Raw genomic sequence first — 22,283 nt, forward strand, 5'->3', positions numbered from 1 at the left:
GGTATCAAGTAACTGAGGGAAGGGCTTTTTTTTCTGAGTCTTTCCCAATTTTTCCAGTACCCTTTTAAAATGATGACGCTAACAAGTACACAGCTGCTTACTATTGGTCTCACTGTACGTATTTGGATGTAACGTCACTTTTCCAATCCAAAGCAATTACTAGCTTTACCCATACATCCAAAATCAGACTAGCTAGTTCCTTAAAACACCAGGTAGGAGACATACGCAGTTCTGGTCCACCTCAACACCACAGATAATTTTTAGGATCCTACGTTTTCAGCATATAGTCTTACCTCCTTTAAGTGTAGCTTGAATTCTTTGTTCAAAAGATGTGTAGTTTAACCATAACGTTTTTTGGACATGCCCTGCTTGCCAAGCAATCCACATTAGTCTGTCCTTCTCATTGTTTACTTCTTTTCTAACCAGTATAACTTAAAGATATTTTTTAAATTTTCTTCTGGGTTATTGAAGAAAAAGTTAAACAGAAGTAGTCTTACTTGATGCAGCTGTTCAGTCAGTGATAATGCCACAAAACCTATTTTTGATTCAGCAGTAAACAGTTCATAACCCTTTAACATACAATCTGTTGATACTGCAAAATAGGTATTTAAAATCAGAATGCAATGAAACAGAAAAGGCTTAAAGATGCTGAAACATATCCATTGTTTCCTTAATCACCTAAAAAGTTGCAGTCTCCTCCCATATTCACCTGAGAAGACCTATTCTGTACTTTGTCATTAATAATTAACCTTCCAGACTTTTAATTTTCTTTTAGCTGTTTCCTTCAATGGTTTTTCTAATACGAGGTTCAGGGCTGATATCAGGCCATCTTGACCACATTTGGACAGGAATTCCCCACATCACTTTGAAGACTGGCACTCTAGCATTATTTTAGTCTGTAAGAACTTACTATTTCAAGGTACATTAAAAATCAGCATCAGAAATGTAGACATCCACACTACCTACCACAAATTGCCTGTTTTAAGGGAGTTAAGTGTCAAGTATGTGTTTAATGTTCTGCTTTATTTTTAACGAACCTTGCCCAAAGTCTTTGGGCAACTTTGCTGTCTTTGAATAAGCTACAACACAGAAACTTTCCATTCTGCTCTGACCAGCCCTACTGATAGGTTTGGGCTGGTATCATTGTGCTATTTACAGCGAGGTACCATGATGCAAACACAGCAACATGTTAAAAGAAGATCCAATCTTTGAGCCTAAATTTGGATTTCAACCTGTTCAAAACATCAAAAAATTTAACAAAAAAGAGGTCATAGCAGAACAAAGAAAAGCACTTGTAAAGTATGTTACATGGGTGATTTTCGATTAACACCCGTCTCTCTTCTTTATTCTCTGCCACATGAGGAAATTCTGCCTTTATCACAGCAAAGCTGTGAATCAATCATCATGATTTTCTCTTGTTAGTGTTGATGTACTTTGAATGTCTCTCTGGCAACAGCAGTTCTCCAATCGAGTGACAGGCAGATGGAGCTAGGTGACAACCATCATCATGCCAGATGAGAATTGCCAGCGTAACCAAATGTTGGAAGTAGGAATCACCCGTGCATGTCCATTGTTGCCCTTCTTCATTCTGCTCTCAGCATCAGCTCTATTTCTGCTTCTTAGAAATCCCATCTTAAAGGAAGACAGTCTTCACTTCTACCCGCTCATCTAATTACCTTTTCCATCATAGGAGTTTGGTAAGTTTGATGGTTTCTGAAGATGAGCTGAGGTTCCATTCTTTTTCTGCTGAGTCTTCAGTATGCAGGCAAGCCAGATGACTCACTTGTTGGTCTGTTCATGATACTGATATATGGTATTTGCTAACATGTTTTTTGTTTTCTTTTCCTCTCTCTTACGGGATCCATATGGTAATTCAGGCTGGAAGGCACCTCAGGTTGTCTCTAGTCCAATCCCTGTTCGAAGCATGGTCAGTCATGAGGTCAGACTCTACATTGCTCAGGGCTTTTACCCTGTCTCGTGTTGAAAACCCTAAGGATGGAGTCAGCACAGCCTCTCTGGGCAACCTGTTCCACCGCTTGACCATCCTAAGTTCTTCCTTAAACCCAGTCAGAAACGCTCTTGTTTCGGCTTGTGTGTGTTGTCTCTCATCCTCCCACCACGCACCACTGTGAACTGACTCCATCTTTGCAACAACCTTCTTGCAGTACTGGAAGGTTGCCATTAGGTCTCTTGAGGCCACCTCTTCTTCAGGCTGAACAAGCCACTCTCCCTCAGCCTCTCCTCATACAGCAACTGCTTCAGCCCCCTGAGCAACTTGGTAACCCATCAGAATCCATGGAAGCTCAGTAAGGAATCAGAGACCAAGAAAAACGTTGGAAAAATCTCTAACCCCCAAATTTAGAAAATAATGACATGCAAAGTTCCTGCTCTCGCTGTGCTGGTTTGTCTTTGCTTTTCCTGATAAATGAATGAAAATTCAGGTAAAACAACGCTCTAACAATAAAGTGTGTGTGTTAATAGTCACATCTTTCTGGAAGCAGACAGATCTGAGAAGGGCTGAAAGTTGTTAACTTGATGTAGCGGTCAAGATAAATAGCCTACTACCCTTCTCATAAGCAGACAAGAGAAAGGAAGTCCCTACAGGAAACAATGAACTATCTGGGAAAAACAGTCTATATACTCTACTTTCTACTGATGATCATTCCAGTAGTATTACATCAATGCTTTTTTCGTTTCCCCCCCTTTTGCCCTTTTTATATTAAAGCAGCATCCAATTTTCAGATTTGCCATTAATGTGAAGATTTTACAACCCATGTATTCACTGACAAAGAAATGAAGAGATTTATCTTGTGACGGTTACCTTCTTCCATGAACAATTTGATAAATGGTTATCTTCAAGGGCCGGTACCCTATCAGCGCCATTTATTTTTTCTTCTCTGCAACAGTTGCTTTCCATTAAAGTAAGATTAAAAAAGAAAAAAAGTTTCCACAGTCATAATTGCTTTTCTTTAGTTAAGGGAAGCAAATTCCTACAGGAAAAACAAAACAGTTTACTTTTGAAACAATTCAAGAAATCCTTCTTAACTTATTTTATGTGTCAAAATAGAGAGATAAGTCTTTCAAAGCTCAGTATCACTTTAGAAAAACAGTAAAAGATGCACACTGTTCCCACGATTTATCTGCAGGACCATTTCAGAGATGTAAATACAAACTTTGCCACTTTTCCTCTTCTTCAGATCACAAAAAAGTGCTGACAAATTAAAGGAGTAACAGTACATCCCTTCCCTGTCATGTTTTTCCCCAAACTGAGTCCTTATTACCATTCTCATTACCTTTACCATCACTTAAACTTTCTTCAACTGAATTCTAGTTTCTACCTCCTTACAGTATTTCCTGCTTCCACAGATTTCGTGTCCGTGATTTCCTCTTACATTCTGTTCCTGCTCTTGATCTTCCTTTTCCATCTGTATGCATGGTACCACCTTTTCCAGAGATCAGAACCATATAAAGTTCTCTCTCACTTTCTAGTTCTTTTCATGCCAGGCCTGACATTTGTCACATCTGTTCTATGCATTTCTCCACCTTTTTTTTTTAAAATCAAGTTTTCTACTACTAGTCTTTTTTGTAGTCCTTGACTAGTCTTCTCTTGTTTTTACATTACTTCTTCCCAACTTGCACCTTCTTCTCTTTTTATGCCCCTCTGTAAAGACTCTAAGTTTCAATCTGTTCTTTTTCTGGTTCCCTCCTCCTCCTCCTTCAAGTCTCCTTTCCTCATTTCCACCTCCTCCCTCACCATTGGTCTCTCCCCCCCCCACCCCCCCTCCTTCACCTTAACACTATGACCAAGTAACTGCCTGCAATCTAGCAAGTAATTAAAAAGTCAATAGACTTTCTCTTGTTATTGATAGTTGCCTTTACTAGAAAGCTCTCCTGAAACAAAGGTAATATAGAATTATAGAATCATTTAGGTTGGAAAAGAACTTTAAGATTATTAAGTCCAACCATAAATATAACATAGATTCACTCCCCCAAACCACTACAATGCTGTTTGTTTAAACTCTCAAATTCCATTTCAGAGATTCATCAGCAACAAAAAGCATGCAAAGTAACACCTTTTGAAACGTATGTTTTGCCACACTTTCACTCCCACCTTTGACCTTGTCTCATCTGAGGTCTATTCCACTGCTAAGAACCAAAAGGAAACTGTCAGATGCTTTCAGCCTTCCTTACCTAACATCCCTGTACTCACTCTTTGCAGGCAAATCCTGGATCATACTCTGGAGATTTAGAATGTAAGGGAAAACTGGAATAATCTCCTTGGACTGTCAAAAGTTCCTTGATAACTATTGTTCGACTCTGCAAATAAAACTGCCGTTCAACAGCAAAGATAATTTGAATCAGCTGACTCAACCGTGACAAAAACCTTGCTTCTAGCATTAGCACTGCAAAGAATGACATCTTCAGTGAGAAGGAAAGCATTCAATTAGCGCCCCCCCAAATGGTTTTCCCAGGCCCATAAAATTAAGCAATTTGCTTGGTTTGCTCATATTACAACAAGGTTTGATACAATTAGAAAACATTCACTGCCTATCAACTGCTCTGTAGTAAGCACCCACATCCCCTTAACCACAGAAGATTTGTCAAGGCACAATCCCTCAGAGAAAAAAACCACGTAGCGCACTTTGTATTTACTACAGGGTTTAAGTGCATCCAAGAGCCCTTACCACAGACAGAGCAGTTCTTAGACTGCAAGTTGTCTTTGCAGCAACTCCCTGGAGTTTGTGGAAGCAAATAATCCTGACCCTGACAGCAGCCTGCAGAGTGACTGAGCCAGTTTAGTAACCTGTGCACTTTCAGGTGACAGCAGAGGATGTGATCTAACAAAAAAGTTTAAGGTGGAAAGTATATGGAAAGCAGATGAAAACCTGTTTTGAGGACATGGGAATGTATGACAGAAAGCCAGGATTGAGGAATAGGTGGTGAAAAGTTAGGACAGTAAGTGTGGGATTTTAAACAGAGAAGCTGGATTGGAGTACTAAGACTGGAGTACTAAGATTGGCTTGACACGCTGAGGAGTGACATATTGAAATAAGGAGACATGAAAGAAGAGAGTATACAGGGTCAGATAGTGCTTTGTGCATCATCAGTTACCAAGAGCTGTAAGGACAAATTACTAAATCAAAGCAAAAAATCTGGGCCCTCTGTAGTGTAGATGCAGTATCCTGAGACAGTTAATTCTAGGTCTTGTGACGAGAGGAAGTAAAATGTTCTAAAATAATCCTAAAATTAGAAAAACCACAGAGCTTGTTAAAAATGCCCATGCGCGTTTTATTAATAAAAACTAACAGTGCCAAGGTTAAACAAGTCAAACAATTATAGTCTCTTTATATTCCATAAAATATTACAGAAAAGTTTATTTGTGTTTCAATAAAAAGACTACTGTCTTAGAATAGGCAGCTGACAGTATTTGTGCAGTTAATTGTTTGTGAATAAATTTAAAAAGACTACCACCTGCCCTGAAATTCCTTTTATAAAAATGAACTATTAAAAATGATTGACAAATTTTGAGTTAAAAAACTTAAAACATTCTCTATATTTAATTTCAACTTTATAATAGATTACAGGAAGATGCTTATGAAACAAATACAAACATTTGTTTCAGTACATGTCTTTATATGATAGACTTATAAGTATGTAAACAACTATATAATAAAAAGTTTCCAAAGTCTGCCTGTAAGAAATCAGGCAAATTTTACCATAAGCAATAAATCATTCCAAACCTTCAAGACATTTTATATAGCTGCACCAACTGGCAGTAAACATTTGCCAAAAACTTTGTAATTCAAATGTCCCAACATACAGTGAAAAGTATATAAACTTGATGGAATCATTATGTTAGATATAATTTAAGGGAAAATAAGTTCACAACAACATTTCTGGAATTTAACATGTAAAAAAGTAGGACGTATCTTTCTTGTTTGGTTCTTTGGACACTGCGTGATTAACAAAAAACACTACTACATTAGCTCACTATCCCTCAAAAAGTGGCATAATCAAAATACACTCCAAATAAATTGCCATTCAGTGTATTCATTTTCCACAGAAGGACAGCATTTTATTTCTCAATGATGTGTCTACATTTTCTTTAGCAAACTTCGCAAGAACATTTGGGGCAAAATCCATTTTCCTTCAAGTAAAAAAAAAAAAGCCCAAACAAAAAACAACCAACAAACCAAAAACCCCTAAAACAAGAGTAAATAAAGGCTCTGCATTAACACACTGGTATCAAAAACACACATCCACACCACATTTAAAAATATCCTACATAAAACAATCCTTGTTTGCTTATCAGAGGTGCAATTTCTAAACTCAAAACTGCTTACCAATATTTTCCTTGAGGGATGGGGCAAATTAATTTGAGACACTTCTCCCTAGAACAATTTATTCCTGAAGCTTGCTGAATTTTAACAAAAAATAGTCTACAAGCAAAGGGCATCAGTCGTCATCATCATTTTCATTAAAATCGTCATCGTCGTCATCATCATCCCCAACATAAGAAACTGGCGTTTCAACTCTGGAGCCACTGTACTGAGATCCATTGGAACTTGTAGCCAACATCCCATCTCCACCATTGGAAAAGTCACTGGGGAAAAAAAAAAAAAAAAGAGGCCAGTTGGCATTGCTCAATAATTTTTCCCAGTTTACTGTGCTCTTAAATATAATCATCTATCTATTCCACTCCTTTAATAAATCTGTCACTGCTACTTTCTAAAACTGTGTTTAATGTATGTCTAAGTTGTTTCTCAGGAGCAGAAACAGTTGAAGTAATTTTGAAATGGTTCTTATTATGTTTCTTCCTTTAGGTTTAATATAAAGATTAAATCCTTTCATAGACACCTTGTAAGTATGCTTTCCAGGTTTCTTCTGAAGTACCTTTAGTGTTAAGGCTACACAGCTAAGTCCTTTGATATTTTTATGTAGCACTGGACACTTGCATCACAAGTGAATCATGTCTTTCAGAAGCACTAATCTTGATTCAAAGACTTGGAAAATCAAGGAATTAATAGCTTCTCCTTAATTCCTTGTTACTACATGGCAAACTGTCACTGCTGCATGTGCTGTATTTTTAACTTGAAATTGTTTTCTTCTCATTATGCTTTAAGTTAAAAAAACAAACAAACAAAAAAAACCCACAAACAAAAAACAAACCACCTCTTCAGCATCTCATATTTTTCCCTCTCTAAGAATATCCCTACGCTGAAAATCCACCTCCTGGATCAGCAAGTAGATTTGGAGAGTATCCACTTTCTTACTTGAATGTGTTCTTTTTCCACCAAAATACACACGCATACTGCAGATACAGTCTGAAATGTCTTTGTTCCTAGATGAATTAACTTTATCCAGAAGTATTTTAATAGAGCCAGAACATTCCTGCCTCCATTATTAGCTGCTATTTTGCCAATCTTTTTTATTGTTTACTTTCTCAATAGTTTGATAAACTATTAAACTTAGTCAGAAATTCTTGACAAAATGTTTTTCTAAAAATCGCAGAAATTGTATCTCCAACTTGAAAGACAATAATCATCAAAAAATTGCTTTCAAATATATGTTTGCTAGTCATTTTTTAATGCAGCTACTGCACATCATCAATCATGCACACTGTTGTTGTATGGAGCTAGTTCAATAGTCTATCATCACACAGAATGAAATTGCAGGGGCACACCCTAGAAGCTCACAAGGAAAACATACCCAGTAAGACACTTTCAAGAGTTTCTGCTGTTCTGCACACTTATTCAAAAGGAAGATACCAAGACAGCTGTCTAGCTGTAGTCAGATGACTTATAACTGGTTCTCCATAATTATCTGCAGAACCAGTTTCAGAAACAAAGAGAAAAAAAAAAAAGATTATTCTTGTGTTCCTGTGAACTTTGAAATTACAAACCCAAAAACCTGTCTCCCCTCTTTTTGATAAAAATGGAACTGGATTTCATAACCTGCGTATCCTACTAAGACAAAGGAATTGGAATGAATTGGTAGCAGCATCCTCATTCTTCTGCAAACTTTCTTTAGAGAGCTTGCTAAATAAATTTACAGCCTTTATTTGCCTCAGCAGCAATTTTTGGTACCGGAAAAGCTACACATCTTGTAGTTTCTTATTGCCATGAATATTTATGTATGTACTATAAATAAACATAATTTGTCACTCCCCTTTTCCAGCCTCCTAAGAAACAGAAGTGGCTTCTCACCAAGATAACGAACCACAGTCAGCTTCTGGTTTTCTACTGGCCTCTGGCTAATAGTGGCCTATTCAAATTCCAAAGTCTTAGAAATACATGGGTTCTTTTTCACTAACACCATGCTCATTATCACAGAAGGAACCTTAGTGAAAACAGGAGATTTTATGTACCGTGAAAGTTCTGCTCCTCTAAAGATATTTTGGCAGTATTCTCACTCAAGCTTCAGTTCCCTAGCAAAGAACAGGCAGAATTCCCCACGCGTTTCTGGGCAGCAGGAACAGACTGGAGCATAAACCATGCTCCACACCATTGCTAGTGCTGCACATCCCTGAGCTTAAAACTGTTTCCCTTGCAAGTTATTCCCACCCCCTTTTAAAGTAAGCTAGATACTGTATCTTTAGAAGGACCTCCTTCCAACTCTGGCGGAAGGCAGATGGGTGAGAAAAAGCTACCAGAAGACTGTCTTCAGAAAACAAGAATAAAGCTGTATTTCCTTGTATAAAGAAATCCCACCAATACAGGATTTTTGCCTTTAAGAATTTCAATGGTATAGCAATTTCTCCAAATAATTTACAAGGCAGATCCTACCAGTGATTCTGACATAGAACAATTATTGCTGTGGAAAGAGCCAAAGTAATCTAGAACTTGCCCTCTCCTCTCCAGCTTCACCCTCAGTGCCTGCTAAAATTCTCCTGGAAGTTATGCTGAAGCATACGGAAGACATGGCTTCACCAAGGACAAACTGTGCCTAACTAATCCAGCGGCCTTCTACGATGGAGTGAATCCATCAATGAACAAGGGAAGAGCTACAGAAGTCATCTAAATGGGCTTCTGGAAGGCCTTTGGTACAGTCCCCCACAACCTTCTTGCCTCTAAATTGGAGAGGTATGAGTTTGACGGATGGACTATTTGATGGCTAAGAAATTGGCTGGATGGCCATGACTGAAGATTTACAGTCAACAGCTCAATGTCCAAATGGAAACCAGTAACGAGTGGAGTCCCTCAAGGGTCCGTACTGGAACCAGTACTATCTTCATTAATGACAAGCAGTGGGATTGAGTGCACCCTCAGAAAGTTTGTGGATGACACCAAGCCGAGTGGTGCAGTTGATACGTTGGAGGGAAGGGATGCCATCCAGAGGGACCTTGGCAGGCTTGAGACATGGGCCCATACAAAACCTCATCAAGGTCAACAAGGCCAAATGCAAGGTCCTGCACATGGGTCAGGGCAGTCCCCTGTTATCAGTACCAACTGGGGGATGAATGGATTGAGAGCAGCCCTGTGGAGGAGGACTCGGTAATACTGTTGGGACAAAAAATTGGACATGACCTGACAATGTGCTCTTGCAGGCCAGAAAGCCAACCACATCCTGGGCTGCATCAAAAGCAGCATGGCCAACAGGCCAAGGGAGGGGATTCTGCCCCTCTGCTCCGCTCTCCTGAGACCCCACCTGCAGTTCTGTGTCCAGCTCTGGGGGCCCCAGCGTAAGACAGACACGGACCTGTTGGAGCAGGTCCAGAGTAGGGCCACGAAAATGATCAAAGGGATGGAACACCTCTCCTGTGAGGAAAGGCTGAGAGAGTTGGGGTTGTTCAGCCTGGAGAAGAGAATGCTTCAGGGAAACTTTATAGCAGCCTTTCAGTACTTAAAGGGAGCTTCTGAGAAATGTGGAGAAATAGGTTTTACCAGGGCCTGCAGCAACAGACAAGGGGCAATGGTTTTAAACAGAAAGAAGGTAGATTGGATATACAGAAGTGTTCAAGGTCAGCTTGGACGGAGCTTTGAGCAACCTGATCTAATGAAAGATGTCCTTGCCCATGGCAGATCTCTGAAGATCCCTTCCAACCCAAACCATTCTGCAATTCTAAAATTGCCCAGATTGGATTAGTTGCATTACATGTTCAACAGTTTTCACATAAGGCTAAGTTTCTGGACACAACAGAAACAACTGGTAGAAAATGAACATTTTTGCAGATAATCTGTTTAGCTAATCAGCTTGCTCAATTTGAGTATTTGTTAACAATTTTAAACATTTCAATGATACTTGACTCATTTTACAATGTAGTAGAGCTCACAGAAGGACTTATATTTGATTAATGTAATAGCAAGAAACTAGCGAGTAGTGACTACATAAGGAAAAGTGTCTTACATAGCAAGAGAAAAAGAATAGTTAAGTTCAGAACTGTTGTATGTCCACACAACGTTAAATACAAGTTACAGTTTACCACCCTACCAGCTTCTGATGCTGTTTAAAACCCGAAAACCAAAACCTTTTTTAAGTTAGACACTAATGACCAAGGGAGAACCTTGCCCATATATCTTTAGGGAAGTACCTGTTTTCTTGTCACAAACTCAAAACGAAGCAGAAATAATACTTTCAAGATTAACATCAGTCTAATCAATTTCTTTTCCACTATACAGGAAAAGATTTCTTTAATGACACTGCTAAGAACCACCACTACTCAAGTAGAAGTGATGTTGGAGAATAAACTTAAATACATATCCACACCACACTTAATCAAAACAGAACTTGTTTCATGAAGTATTTAACCTCTAATTAAGTTTCTTTGATGATCAGATTTCAAGAACTGATTGTTCATTTCATCTCACCTGGCTGAAAATCTTGTGCCATTTGATGCAGAACCTGATGAAGATGTGACATACACACTGCTGATTGATCCCTGAGCCATTTCTGTAAAACAAACAATATGTATTTCAAGAATACTTCAAAACACACTCACTGAATTCAGTGGAAATGCTTAATCCTTTTAAAGTCCAGAAAAGGAGTCTTGCAACCAAAACAACAAAACGTGTTGACGTTCTATATCCAAAATAGCATAATTAAAAAACAAGTAGCAAGTGCAACAGCAAAATTTCAAAATACATTAAAAAAACATTTTATTTTGAAGTAAGCAAGTCAGATGTCTTCAGTATTCTTATGTAATGAAAATGATAAAACAATATAAAATGAAGCCATGATCATGTTTGCTCTTACTACCTTTTACTTTTGCAGAAGAATCAACTATAAATACTGTCCTCTTAAAAGAATTACACACTGCAAATATCTACTTGTATGGTATAATGCAAAATGTGGTTCTGTGAAGAGTAACAGCCCATTCTCCATGAATTGCTGTTATTTGTTCCCTAAGGTACACTGAAAAGCATATATTTGAGAACCTGTTAGAAATATCCACCACAAATCAGTGGAAATTAACTGATCTTGGCTATTTTCATGCTTTTTCCTTGAGTCTTGTATTAAGGAGGAAAACAAATCGACTCTTCTTGGGAGTTAACTAACCTGTCACATATGGTTCCAGAGCTTTAGGAACCAAACTCCTTGCAATTTTTAGGTCCTCTGCTGAACAGCTTCCAGATTCTAGGCCACAAGCCATACCCATTCGTTTTAGTACTTCTATATCATCATGAATTTCAAAAGTATTGTCAAAATTAAATAGATATTCAAACCTGGAGAGGAAAAAATGTCTCAATTAGCTTCAATGACTTTAACTACCTTTTAAGTTTCAGGAATTGCAGCATTTCAAAAGCTTAATACAGTGTTAGCAACACATCACATTACGTAACCAAATTTTTCAAGATTTATGTATTTGATAGCAAGCTACTAAAACTGTAATTATACACACTACATAAATCATTAACGGGTTTAACAGATACAGAGTTTTAATTAAACATTTTGCATGTTTGATAATTTTTTCTTTACCCCCACTCCTCTGCCCACTGTGTAATTTTTTTTCATGTTTTTAAGCTTTTCTAGTAAGCTAATAGTACAAGGAGAAACCACTGCTACATTCAGCTTTTATTTAGCAGATGAAAAACCTAGCTTTTTGAACCAAAAGTAGAGAACAGCAGTTCTGAAAGCAACATCCATTTTCAATTCTGCTTGGCTGCATTTCACCGTGTTAAAGCCAAAGGAAAACACTACTTGGTAAAGTATGATATAAAACTTTAGCAGAGCTGCCTTATTTTGCTTCTAACATCTCTAGACAGTAAGTCTTAAGTAAGTTTTTAAATGTGAATGCAATTATTCTATTTAATGAAAAGCTCTATAAAACTCTTGTTTCTATTCAACATGACTAAGTTTTACCTGTCTGAAATGCATGTTCTCAATCTACAAAAGGCATAAGTAAATTCATTTGTATTTAATTTTTAGCAGACCTAGACGAACACTTTAGCATGGACATAAAACTCATAGCTGTACCAAAAGCCAGACAGAAAACTTTGTTAACTCACTTGTCATTTGAAATACTGCAGTCAATCACTGTCTTCTTGCTGGTGTTCACAATGATAAATGGCAAATGGATGACAGAATTGGATGGTGGCGGTCGATTTGCCTGTTGTTCTGCTTGACGGTTTCGCTGAACAAGGTTCTTGAAGGCAATTTGCTAGAAAAAGCAATAGTATATAAAAGTATGAATTAAACCTTTAAGATCCTGTTAACAAAAAAATCCCTCAGATAAAGAATACCAGCAATGGTTGCAGCATGTAACTGCAGAACAGGACAGAGAGTGTTCACTGCATTACTGCATGTTAAGATGCAAGAAAAGACTCAAATAATAGTACTGGAAAATACAACACAGTAAAACTTAACTGAGGAAAAAAATGCATGTTCTAAATAAGTACATCAGGACAGTTCCTTGGACAGATCCTTGACAGCATGAAGATATAACAATGATAGGAAAAAGGAATTTTCATACAGCATCCTACTTCCACTCTGTTTACTACTCCCTGCTAGCTATTGCACTCCATGAGAACAGCTGAATGATTAATACTGTATTTTTGCTGAAATTATATGCTAAAAAACATTTGAGATTTGAATGTCTGACATGAGGCTTCTGAATTACTCAGCTAAGATTAGTGACTTTACTCTCACATCTTACCAAAACTGCTTTTCAGAATGGAATGTTCATATTTTAAAGATTAGCAATTGTAAGAACTAAAACCTCAAGTTAACTATTGAAACTCAAAGTTATAAATCTTACAGTAAGCCACCAAACTACGAATAAGCATTTTTCTGGTCATGGAATCAAATGAAATAAACAGGAATTAAAAACAAAACCCAAAGCCAACACAGAGACTGATAAAAGTCAGTCACCTGTTGAGATTGCTGTCCCACAGTTGTCTGTACCTTCTTTCTGCACACCCTCCCTGAGATTCTCATTCCTACTGCGTAGGTAATGCAACTACTAAGGGGAACATTCCGGTGAACCAGCAGCACAGTGACTTAGGGGACAGACTACTGCTTCCCCCAGTGTACTAGGAGAAACCTGGGAAGGAGTTCAGCAACTGTTTCATAGCAGTTAAGCCACTTACACAGCAGGGGCAGCAACATCCCAGAAAGGCAAGACACAGAGCATTATGAGAGATGACGTCTACAGTCACATAATTTCACCTATGGACTCTAACACAGAAGAACATTCTGGATTCAAGAAGTGAACTGGAAAATTCAGAAGGTACAGTATGAATTACAGCTCCTGTCAGCATAAATCCTGTTTAAACATACTTGAAACTGCCAAAGAATTCATCATAACTCATGGAAGGTTGCTGGCTTCTCCAATAGCAATGGCCAACAGCATGGTCCCAGGTAAACTACAGTGCTAAATTAAAACTGCATACGCCCAATACTGAAATTCACCTCTGGTTTTCTTAGAAGTTTATGATCCCTCAATGGGATAAAACAACAGGAATACAGATATAAGTTACCTTGCCCTATAGACAAGAGTACCTTGACTGTACCTGTAGAATGAGTTCTTGTAGTTGAGACTGTTTTTGCTTTATTCTTTCAAGTCTTCTCTGTTTCTCCACCTTAAGACAGAAAAAGGATGGTTAGTTTGTTGGTTTTAAGTAGCATTTTATATCAACATTTTCTCCCCTTAAAATCATTTCAATATCAGAGAACCGGAGGTAGGACATATGATGTCAATCATTAAGGTTCTGCAGAAAATTTAGAGATCTAACTATCAAGACTCACATCAGTACTACTGATGGAAACTGTAATGAAGAGCAGAATTAGAACACTGGGGAATAAAGTACAACATATCAGGGAGAGGGTAAAAACATCTTTGCAACACAAGTTATGCCTCAAAGAATTATCCAAATTCTCTCAAGGAGACAAAGAACATGTAGACCAGAAGGATCTACTTGATGTAGCCTACTGATATGGAAGGTATTGGAGAAGATCGATTAAAGATGGTTAAAGAAATGAAGCTGCTATGGAGCCTAAGGTTAAGTCCTCACAGTATTAAATACATACTGAATAATAACATAAAAGATAGGAGACAAAATGGTAGGAAATAAACAGCTTTCTCAGTGGAGGAAGTTTGCTAGCAGATTCCCGCAAGGACTTAATTTACAGACTGTTATTCAAACTATAGAGGATCAGAATAATGGGATGAACAGCAAGGTGACAGAATCTGCTGACAATGCTCGGTTACCTGGCACAGTAAAGAGAGCTTGTCATAAAGCACACTCGAAGTATCTTGTAGCATTGAGTGATTACAAAATCAAAATTAATTTTGGTAAATGTAATGTGGTATGTGTGAGAAAACATAATCCCATCCATGCATATTTTAGAAATAAAATTATATTCAGTAGAGATGTTAAATTACAGTACCTACAAACCCCATCAGCTCAGTACACCACAGCAGCCAGAAATATGAATTATTAGGCAAGGAACAGACAACAACACAGAAATTATCACTACATCAGTGTATGAACCAGAACATTTACATCTTGAATTCTGTAGGTCTGGTGTTCCTATTTCAAAAAGACCATACAAAAGAGCAATCAGGATAATCAATGGTACAGAACAGATTCCATACAAGGGAATAATGAATAAACTAGGACTCTAAAGAAAGGAGAATGAAATAATGGGGGAGAACATGGGCGATACTTATAAAACCATGAACAGGATGGAGAAAGTGAAGAAGGAATGACCAAGTCACCATCACTTCCAATCAAAAAAAAAAATAAAAATCAGGTAGCAACTAAATATAGTATGTTCAAAACCAAACAAAAGGTGTTCCTTAAGAAGCTTCTAATGCACCTGAAACTCACTGCCACAAATGACTCAATATTAAAAGCAAACTTTGTACAAAGTAAAAATTTGTGGGACAAAAATTAACCAAGGGCTATTAAATATAAGGATACTGTATCTGCCTTGGGTTATGCCTGAACCACAAGTTACGGGAGAACACATCACTAAATACTTTCTCTAATCTTATACTCCTTCCTAGGTAAAGGCTACTGTCAGGCAAGATACTGGTCAGACCACTGGCCTGAACATCAACTTTTGTTCTTAGGTCCTTAAAATATGCCACTAAAAAGAAAATGACTGGAGTAAAAATCAACATGAGTGCCATTTTCTGTTTGTGTGTATACACAGTTGAAAAAAAACTACAAAAAGGCATGATGTTATTTAAAGAAAAAAAAAAAAAAAAAAAAAAGGCGCAGGGGGGCAAGGTAGGACCAGTCTTGTAATTTAGCATTAGAAAATAAGTCAAATTCGTACTTCAGTACTAATATTATCCTACTCTTCTCTAGGACATTATCAATCATGACACCAATCCCAGCTGAATTAGCAACACTTCTTTTTCTTTTGCTCCAACATTACATTCATTACTGGCAATGCCCTACTTTGGAAGACAGATCTAAAGAGATCTACTTTTAAAATCCCTCCAGCTAGCTGGTTCCCTATTCAGCACACAGCACTGTCATTTTCAAACCACTTCACCTTCCATACTCACCCTACTATTTATGCCCCAATTACCACTCTCTTACCTTAACTAATAATTTTCACTTGGGATAATAAATACTTAAATAAAACTCATTGATTACATACCCTATGTTTTCTTCGTCTAGATAGCAATTACAGTACTAACTGAAAAATGAATTATCAGTATCAAACAAAAATCTCCATAGAATTAGCCCTCAGATAGATTCCAAAACTTTTTTAATTTGTCAGCTTCTACACTGATTTTTCAGTCCTGCTGAAAGGAATTTAGACTTATTAAGAACAAATACAAAGTCTCATTCTATTCTGATAAAGTGAATTGACTTCAGTAAACCTTGGTAACTTTATTATCCTGCAAATCTCAGGATACAAAAAAAAATTCCTGCCAGAACTTATGAATGCCTTTCAGTATAAAACATTTTACTTCTTACCCAAGACATGCAGTAAAAAAGTCTGACATGTTCATGTAAGACAAATGTCAGAAATACATAAGACCTGCAGCAACAAAGCAGCAGCAATGCACATATGCACTGATCTACATGCAACATCTCTCGTCACAGATGTATTATTTGCCTGGCATCTGGAGAAAACAATCTTCCTGATGCTTGTGCAACACTATTGGAATGTTGGAAATACACGTTAATCTCTCAGCTTGATTAACTTCCACTCAGAACCATTTCACATATACTGTGAAAACTGTGACAGAGCTGTATTTTTGACATAGAAGAATTAAAAAAATATATTTAAGCAATCTGGAAGTTTAAATGTGTGTTTTGTAAATACAAATAAAATAAAGAGTCAAAAAGGACTACATTATTCTACCTTGCTATCTCAGAAGATCACGTGCACATGCTGTATTGAAACATATTAAAGCTGTAAACATTTACTCAAACACAAAGCCATTGTGAACTTCTTCATACATATACCTCTAAATTCTGACATTCCTGAGCCGAGTTAGTAGGTAGACCAATCCATTTGATTTCCTTCTTCTCCTTAGAGATAATGTTCATGGCCATAAGGACATTTAAGGCATCATAGACACGTCGTCTAATATTCTTCTGGTCATAAGCCTGCTGTAGACATAGTGCATTAATCAAAAACATTCCTGTGACAAAAATATTTGAGAATACATATATTACAGTAAACGGGTAAACTCAGGTAATGTCTGAACTGTTTCATTTAGCAGTAGGAAAAGAAATACAAAAGGCTCAAAAGAAATTTCTCTTCCCCCATTCAGTTCACATGTAATTGACCTCCCATATACTTACTGATTCATTTGGTGAAATGTGATTATCAGTGGTACTGAATTCTGCAACCAACTCGTCTGCCACCTCATTGTATGAGGTGGTTCCTTTTCTTTGTACCTTCTCACAAACCTTCATAGAGAAATGACGTAAACCCTTGCCATTCTTCTCTCCTTTTTTGTTCCGCTTCCTAAATATATGTATAATATATATTTTAAGAATATTTGAACTCTGGAATATTTAATGTCTCTTTTTCAAATACAGGCACACTGCTGTAAAAAAACAAGCCTTCCCTTTTATTCTGCTTCTCACCCCTTCCCAACATTTTTTCCTGCAATTTTTTTTCCCCTACAATTTACAATAATTAACAATTCCAATATCTTGATGCTGAAACACAGTACAAATTCATTCTTTTGGCAACTCCGCTAGCTCCAGTAGCAGATAAGTTAAGAATAGGGATATTCCTTGTAGAAGTCAATAATGAAAACCTTCCAATCTTCAAGACAAGAAGGGATAGGGGGATAAATGCTAAAATATGAAAAGCGAATTACAGGAGATAACTTTGTCCTTTGGGTTTTTTTTGTTTGGGGTTGGGTTTTTTTTGTTTTTTCTTTTTTTTAATTTCAATAGACCATCTAGTTTGACCACAAAAAATTAGACTGAGCATTTTCCACGTAAGTCCGATACTGACTGAACAGATGAAGTCTGATATTGGTTGAACTCACTAAACGTTACACTATTACTGAATCGCAGATTTGAAGTTATACAGTATATGAAGTTGCTATGAAAACTTCAATGTTACAAGACACAAGAAACAGAACAGTTTTCTACTTATTTTTTAAAGTTCCTTGTAACTTGAGGAAAAATGTGAGTACCAACAAAATAAGTATCAGCAATGGAACCTCTCAAATCTCTACAGCCCCTTTCACCGTATAATTCCAAAGTGGAAATCTATTTATGTGTAACAAGACACTGATGATAAATTTAGTCTTAAAGCAAATACATTTAACAAGAGACCCTTAAAAACAAGCTTGAATGAGAAAAGACACCAAAAGAATGCATTCATTCTACCTAATACTTTTTCCCAATAAAGGACTATATTATTCTTTCAAATTATACTTCAGGATACACTTGTTCAATCTGAAATGTACTCTATTTTTTTGAAAATACACCAGCAAAACAGAAATGCCAAATTAAAAACTGAATCAAGCCAGATGAATTCCTGTGTCCATTTAGGAGCTAAATTCTCTACTTGTAAGTGAAGTGAGAATATCTGTCAGAGTTTACAGAAAACATTCTACTTCCTTTTACAACAAATGAGGGGGGTATTCGTTCTTGTGTGACTGTTCCCAATTTTAATACAATAAACTTTAATGATGAAGTACTCTTGATGGAAAGGTAAACAGGCTCTCTCCCGCACTGCCAGCCTGAAGAGTACACACACATTTAGAACAAAAGTTCCAAACAATTCATTAATCCTTTGTAACTTTTATTTTGCTCACCCAGCAGACCACGGCGAAGAATCTGCAGTCTGGTTCTGTGATACAAAATGTGTGTTGGGTGTATGTGGACTTCCTACCAGGATAGTATTTGGCGCTGAAGGTCTCTGAGGTGTACCAATAACCTACAATAAAGATAAAATAATTTGGAAAACGATTGTAAGTATTCCAAGATATTCATACACTGCACGATTCAAATGATGCATTATTCAAACAACACTAATAGTTTTTGTCTACCTACTTCTATTAGGCACATTGAATTTACACACACAAGCACAAAAACCTTCAGACTACAGATTATATAGTTAGAGCACTCCCTAAGTAATGAACATTTATGTTTTATCCTTAAATGAGCATTTCATCTTTGCTGGATTTCTTAACACTGTTCAACACTAACTCAGACAAGATCAACATACACACATCTTCTCCCCTCCAAAAGAAAAGGGAAAAAATGATGGAAAAAACCCCACCCTACCAGGCTATGTATAAAGAAGTTGCAGTAAAATTACAATGAAAATACGAACATATGAAACAAGAAAATCTGAAAATCAATAAAAGCAGAAAGAAAATGCAGAGCTGTTGCAAGAAAGACCAAATTCTCTCCTGAAGTCAGTCTCTATTACTACAGAGTCAAAACCAAAATGGAAGTATGTTAGAGGTGAAGAAGAGTAAGGGCCAACTTTTTTTATCACTGCAGTAAGTGAGACCAATTTAGGTAAAACCATTCCATTCTGAACATGTTACAAGCACACACTCAGCTGATCACAGTCTTCCAGCTTACAGGTAAGTAGCCCTGAAGATGTGCTAATTTAATCACGAGTAATACATACATTTGCACACAGAGCCATGCTCTCCTTATCCATGAAACTAGCTGAAGCAGAACTCCCGCTTTTGCAGATGACGTTTTTTATCTCTGAAATGTTATAAATATAACTTTCTAGAGAATACGTATTTAGGAAAACAAAATGTACAGATTTCTGTTTTGTAGAAAGAAAGATATGCTGACTTTTGGGGGGTATATTTACCTCCCAGTGAAAACAGCAGGTTGCATCCCTGACATCAGGTAAGCGAAACAGACATCAAATGAGCCTGAATTCATCATCACCCACAAGCTCGCTATATTTTCCTGCAGCCACGTTCTGCCTCACCAACAAAATTTTAAGTTTCTTCCTCAGGCTAGCTTCAATAGTTTAGCCTCAAAAAGAGTAAAATAGAAAAACTGAAAACCCAAAATGAAACATTTTATGCTTGAAAGTTAAAATGAACCAAAATTTGAATAACCTTTAAATGCAGAATGCAAAAGGTAGTCTAGTGACTATTAGATATTTGTGATTTCAGCTACCTGGAAGGACAAACAGCTGCAATTTTTCCGAAATACTGTCTCTCTATATTATGCCATCTCTCTGAGTAGTTAACATGCAAGTTTGTTACAACCACTTCTGACAGCTAGAAAATCTTAGGTCCTCCTCCCCTTTCCAGTAGCTTTGTTCCATACTTAAAATGTTTCTAATTCTTACGGAAAGTCAGCTAATCTCCTCTACTACTTTTCATAACCAAAACTCCTGACTGTGGGAAACTGAGTGAGGGTGGGGGATGCTGAGCAGGCACAAGACACGTGTGAACCAGCTCACTTTCTCCCCATGAAAAAAACACTTATCAGTTCTGCTACCGACTGGTCTGGTCGATGGGCTAAAATTAGATGGTCCCCCGCTATTCCTTAGCTTCTTAATTCCACAAGCAGCCCCACCATCACCCTGGTGCCACATCTAGAATTTGTATGACTGTGCAGTAAGATGAGAGCCAAGCCAATAGAGGGGAGGGGGTGGAATTACAGCTGGGAGAAAAACAAACTGTTTGGCAGCAGCAAACCCTGGACATCTACTGCGCTCAGTAATGTCTTGAAATAACAGTACAAAGGAATAAATGGAAGTGTGTACAAGTTCACAGGCTCATTTCTAGAGTGGAAAAGTGAAGTCTGTTTAATAAATTCAAAACCTGCTCTGCATTCCCATTCTAACTCACAAAAGTCTGCAAACCAGCCAGAATTATTTGCTTTAATGTATCACTACTAGGGAAGACCCTACAGTCTAGAGTTTCAGAATCTTCTAAAGAATTACTTTTACTCACAAGCTCATAAACAACCAAGACTCTGAATGAAAAGAGTTAAGCAGTATCAAGTCACTGGGAACATCCTAAAATGAAAGCTTACAGATAGAATTAGAGAGGATGGTTTTAGGGACAACAGAGGGACTGGGGGGAGGAAGCAAAAGTAGAAAAAGAAGTGCCTGCTGTTTCTCTTATATTTCCTGATTTCAAAAGAGAACAAGATTACAGTTTAGCTCCTTGATAATGAATAAGATCAGGACAATGGGGAAAACAGCAAGACAGCCCACACACTCTACTTCACTGTACTCAACAGAAAAACTTCTATGGGGACAGTATTAAAAAAAAAAAGAAATCAGACTACCTGAACAAAGAACACAAGCTTGGAAAATCAAGTACTTAAGTATTAAAAACCTGTGTTTACCACTCAAAGGTCAGAAAGTTCAGCGGGGTCACAAGCCAACACCTCAACTCTGCTTCCCAAGAACATTTTGCACATTGACAGAAAATTTATCTCCTCTTCATTTTCAGGGTTCTAGAGGTATTTTTTTTAATAGTTCTTGTTATCCCCTTCAGAACTGTAAAGTCAAGAGAAATTTACCCAGAATTTCTCTCTCTATATATACACAAAACAAAACCTCCATCTCTTCTTTAATGACATACAGCTAAGCATCTAATTTTGTACTGATAACAGCCAATACAAATATGCTGATATGGGCCTCTTCTTTCACAAAAAAAAAAATTAATGCTAATACTTTCAGAGTAAGACTTAAAGTGCTGAAAAAATTATGATTGCAAATGTAAACTTCCGACAGTAATGATACTAACAAAATCACCATAAAGAGTAGTTATTATTTCAGAATCATATTTTTTTAACAGTGATACCATGTAAAATTAATCATAGATAATACGGATGAGGATTTTTCAATTTAAACTTGTGATGGAAGACACACAAATTTATTTTATATGTATATAAACATTGTTGTAAACATTACTTTACTTGTCGAAACTTTAAAAAAGCATCAGATGATTTGTAATTTCATTATTATCCCCTCTTTGGGCACTTTAAGGAAACGTTTTGTAAGTTACCTGAAAGAACATTTCATTTTCAACATTAAACTCAAGTATGTACACAGTCTCACAATAATGCCTAGAAGGGACACCATCTGTGTCATTATGGCCTATGATCTATACTTAAAACATTCTCCTCCTACTGCTGGTTACTGATTTTAAATTAAAAGAATGCCTAACTACTCTGCATTTCCTTGGTTGGAAATTTATTGATAAAACACCTCCTATTGAAGGAGCAATTTCATTCAGTTAAATTCATTTCGCTACACTCTACCTTCCAAGTGGTTGCTGGAAGCAGTTAATTCACTGCCACTGCCAGAAATACAGCAGAGTGAATGATCTGCACTACATCTGTACAGTTCAAGTGGTACAGTTTATAGATTCAAGCAGCCTCAATTATAAAACACCCCTTAGAGCTTAG

The 22,283-nt window shown here is 37.0% G+C and overlaps 1 protein-coding gene across 5 annotated transcripts in view; it reads right to left on the reverse strand.

Moving 5' to 3' along the window:
- Nucleotides 1-5,530: 5,530 nt before the first annotated feature.
- The window catches only part of TFDP1 (transcription factor Dp-1), a 47,430-nt gene continuing 30,677 nt past the window's right edge, over nucleotides 5,531-22,283 (reverse strand). For 4 of the 5 annotated variants that reach the window (XM_069770202.1, XM_069770201.1, XM_069770204.1 and 1 more), the window contains exons 5-12: nucleotides 18,692-18,813; nucleotides 17,214-17,379; nucleotides 16,872-17,018; nucleotides 13,950-14,018; nucleotides 12,447-12,598; nucleotides 11,497-11,663; nucleotides 10,809-10,890; nucleotides 5,531-6,604 (exon numbers count right to left, since the gene is read on the reverse strand). In XM_069770202.1, the coding sequence (XP_069626303.1) occupies nucleotides 6,457-6,604; nucleotides 10,809-10,890; nucleotides 11,497-11,663; nucleotides 12,447-12,598; nucleotides 13,950-14,018; nucleotides 16,872-17,018; nucleotides 17,214-17,379; nucleotides 18,692-18,813 (1,053 nt within the window). In that variant the 3' untranslated portion in view covers nucleotides 5,531-6,456. The remainder of the gene's footprint in view (nucleotides 6,605-10,808; nucleotides 10,891-11,496; nucleotides 11,664-12,446; nucleotides 12,599-13,949; nucleotides 14,019-16,871; nucleotides 17,019-17,213; nucleotides 17,380-18,691; nucleotides 18,814-22,283) is intronic. The other variant, XM_069770206.1, reaches the window with a different exon arrangement.

Source organism: Haliaeetus albicilla, chromosome 25, assembly GCF_947461875.1.
Source record: "Haliaeetus albicilla chromosome 25, bHalAlb1.1, whole genome shotgun sequence".
Taxonomy (NCBI): Eukaryota; Metazoa; Chordata; class Aves; order Accipitriformes; family Accipitridae; genus Haliaeetus; species Haliaeetus albicilla.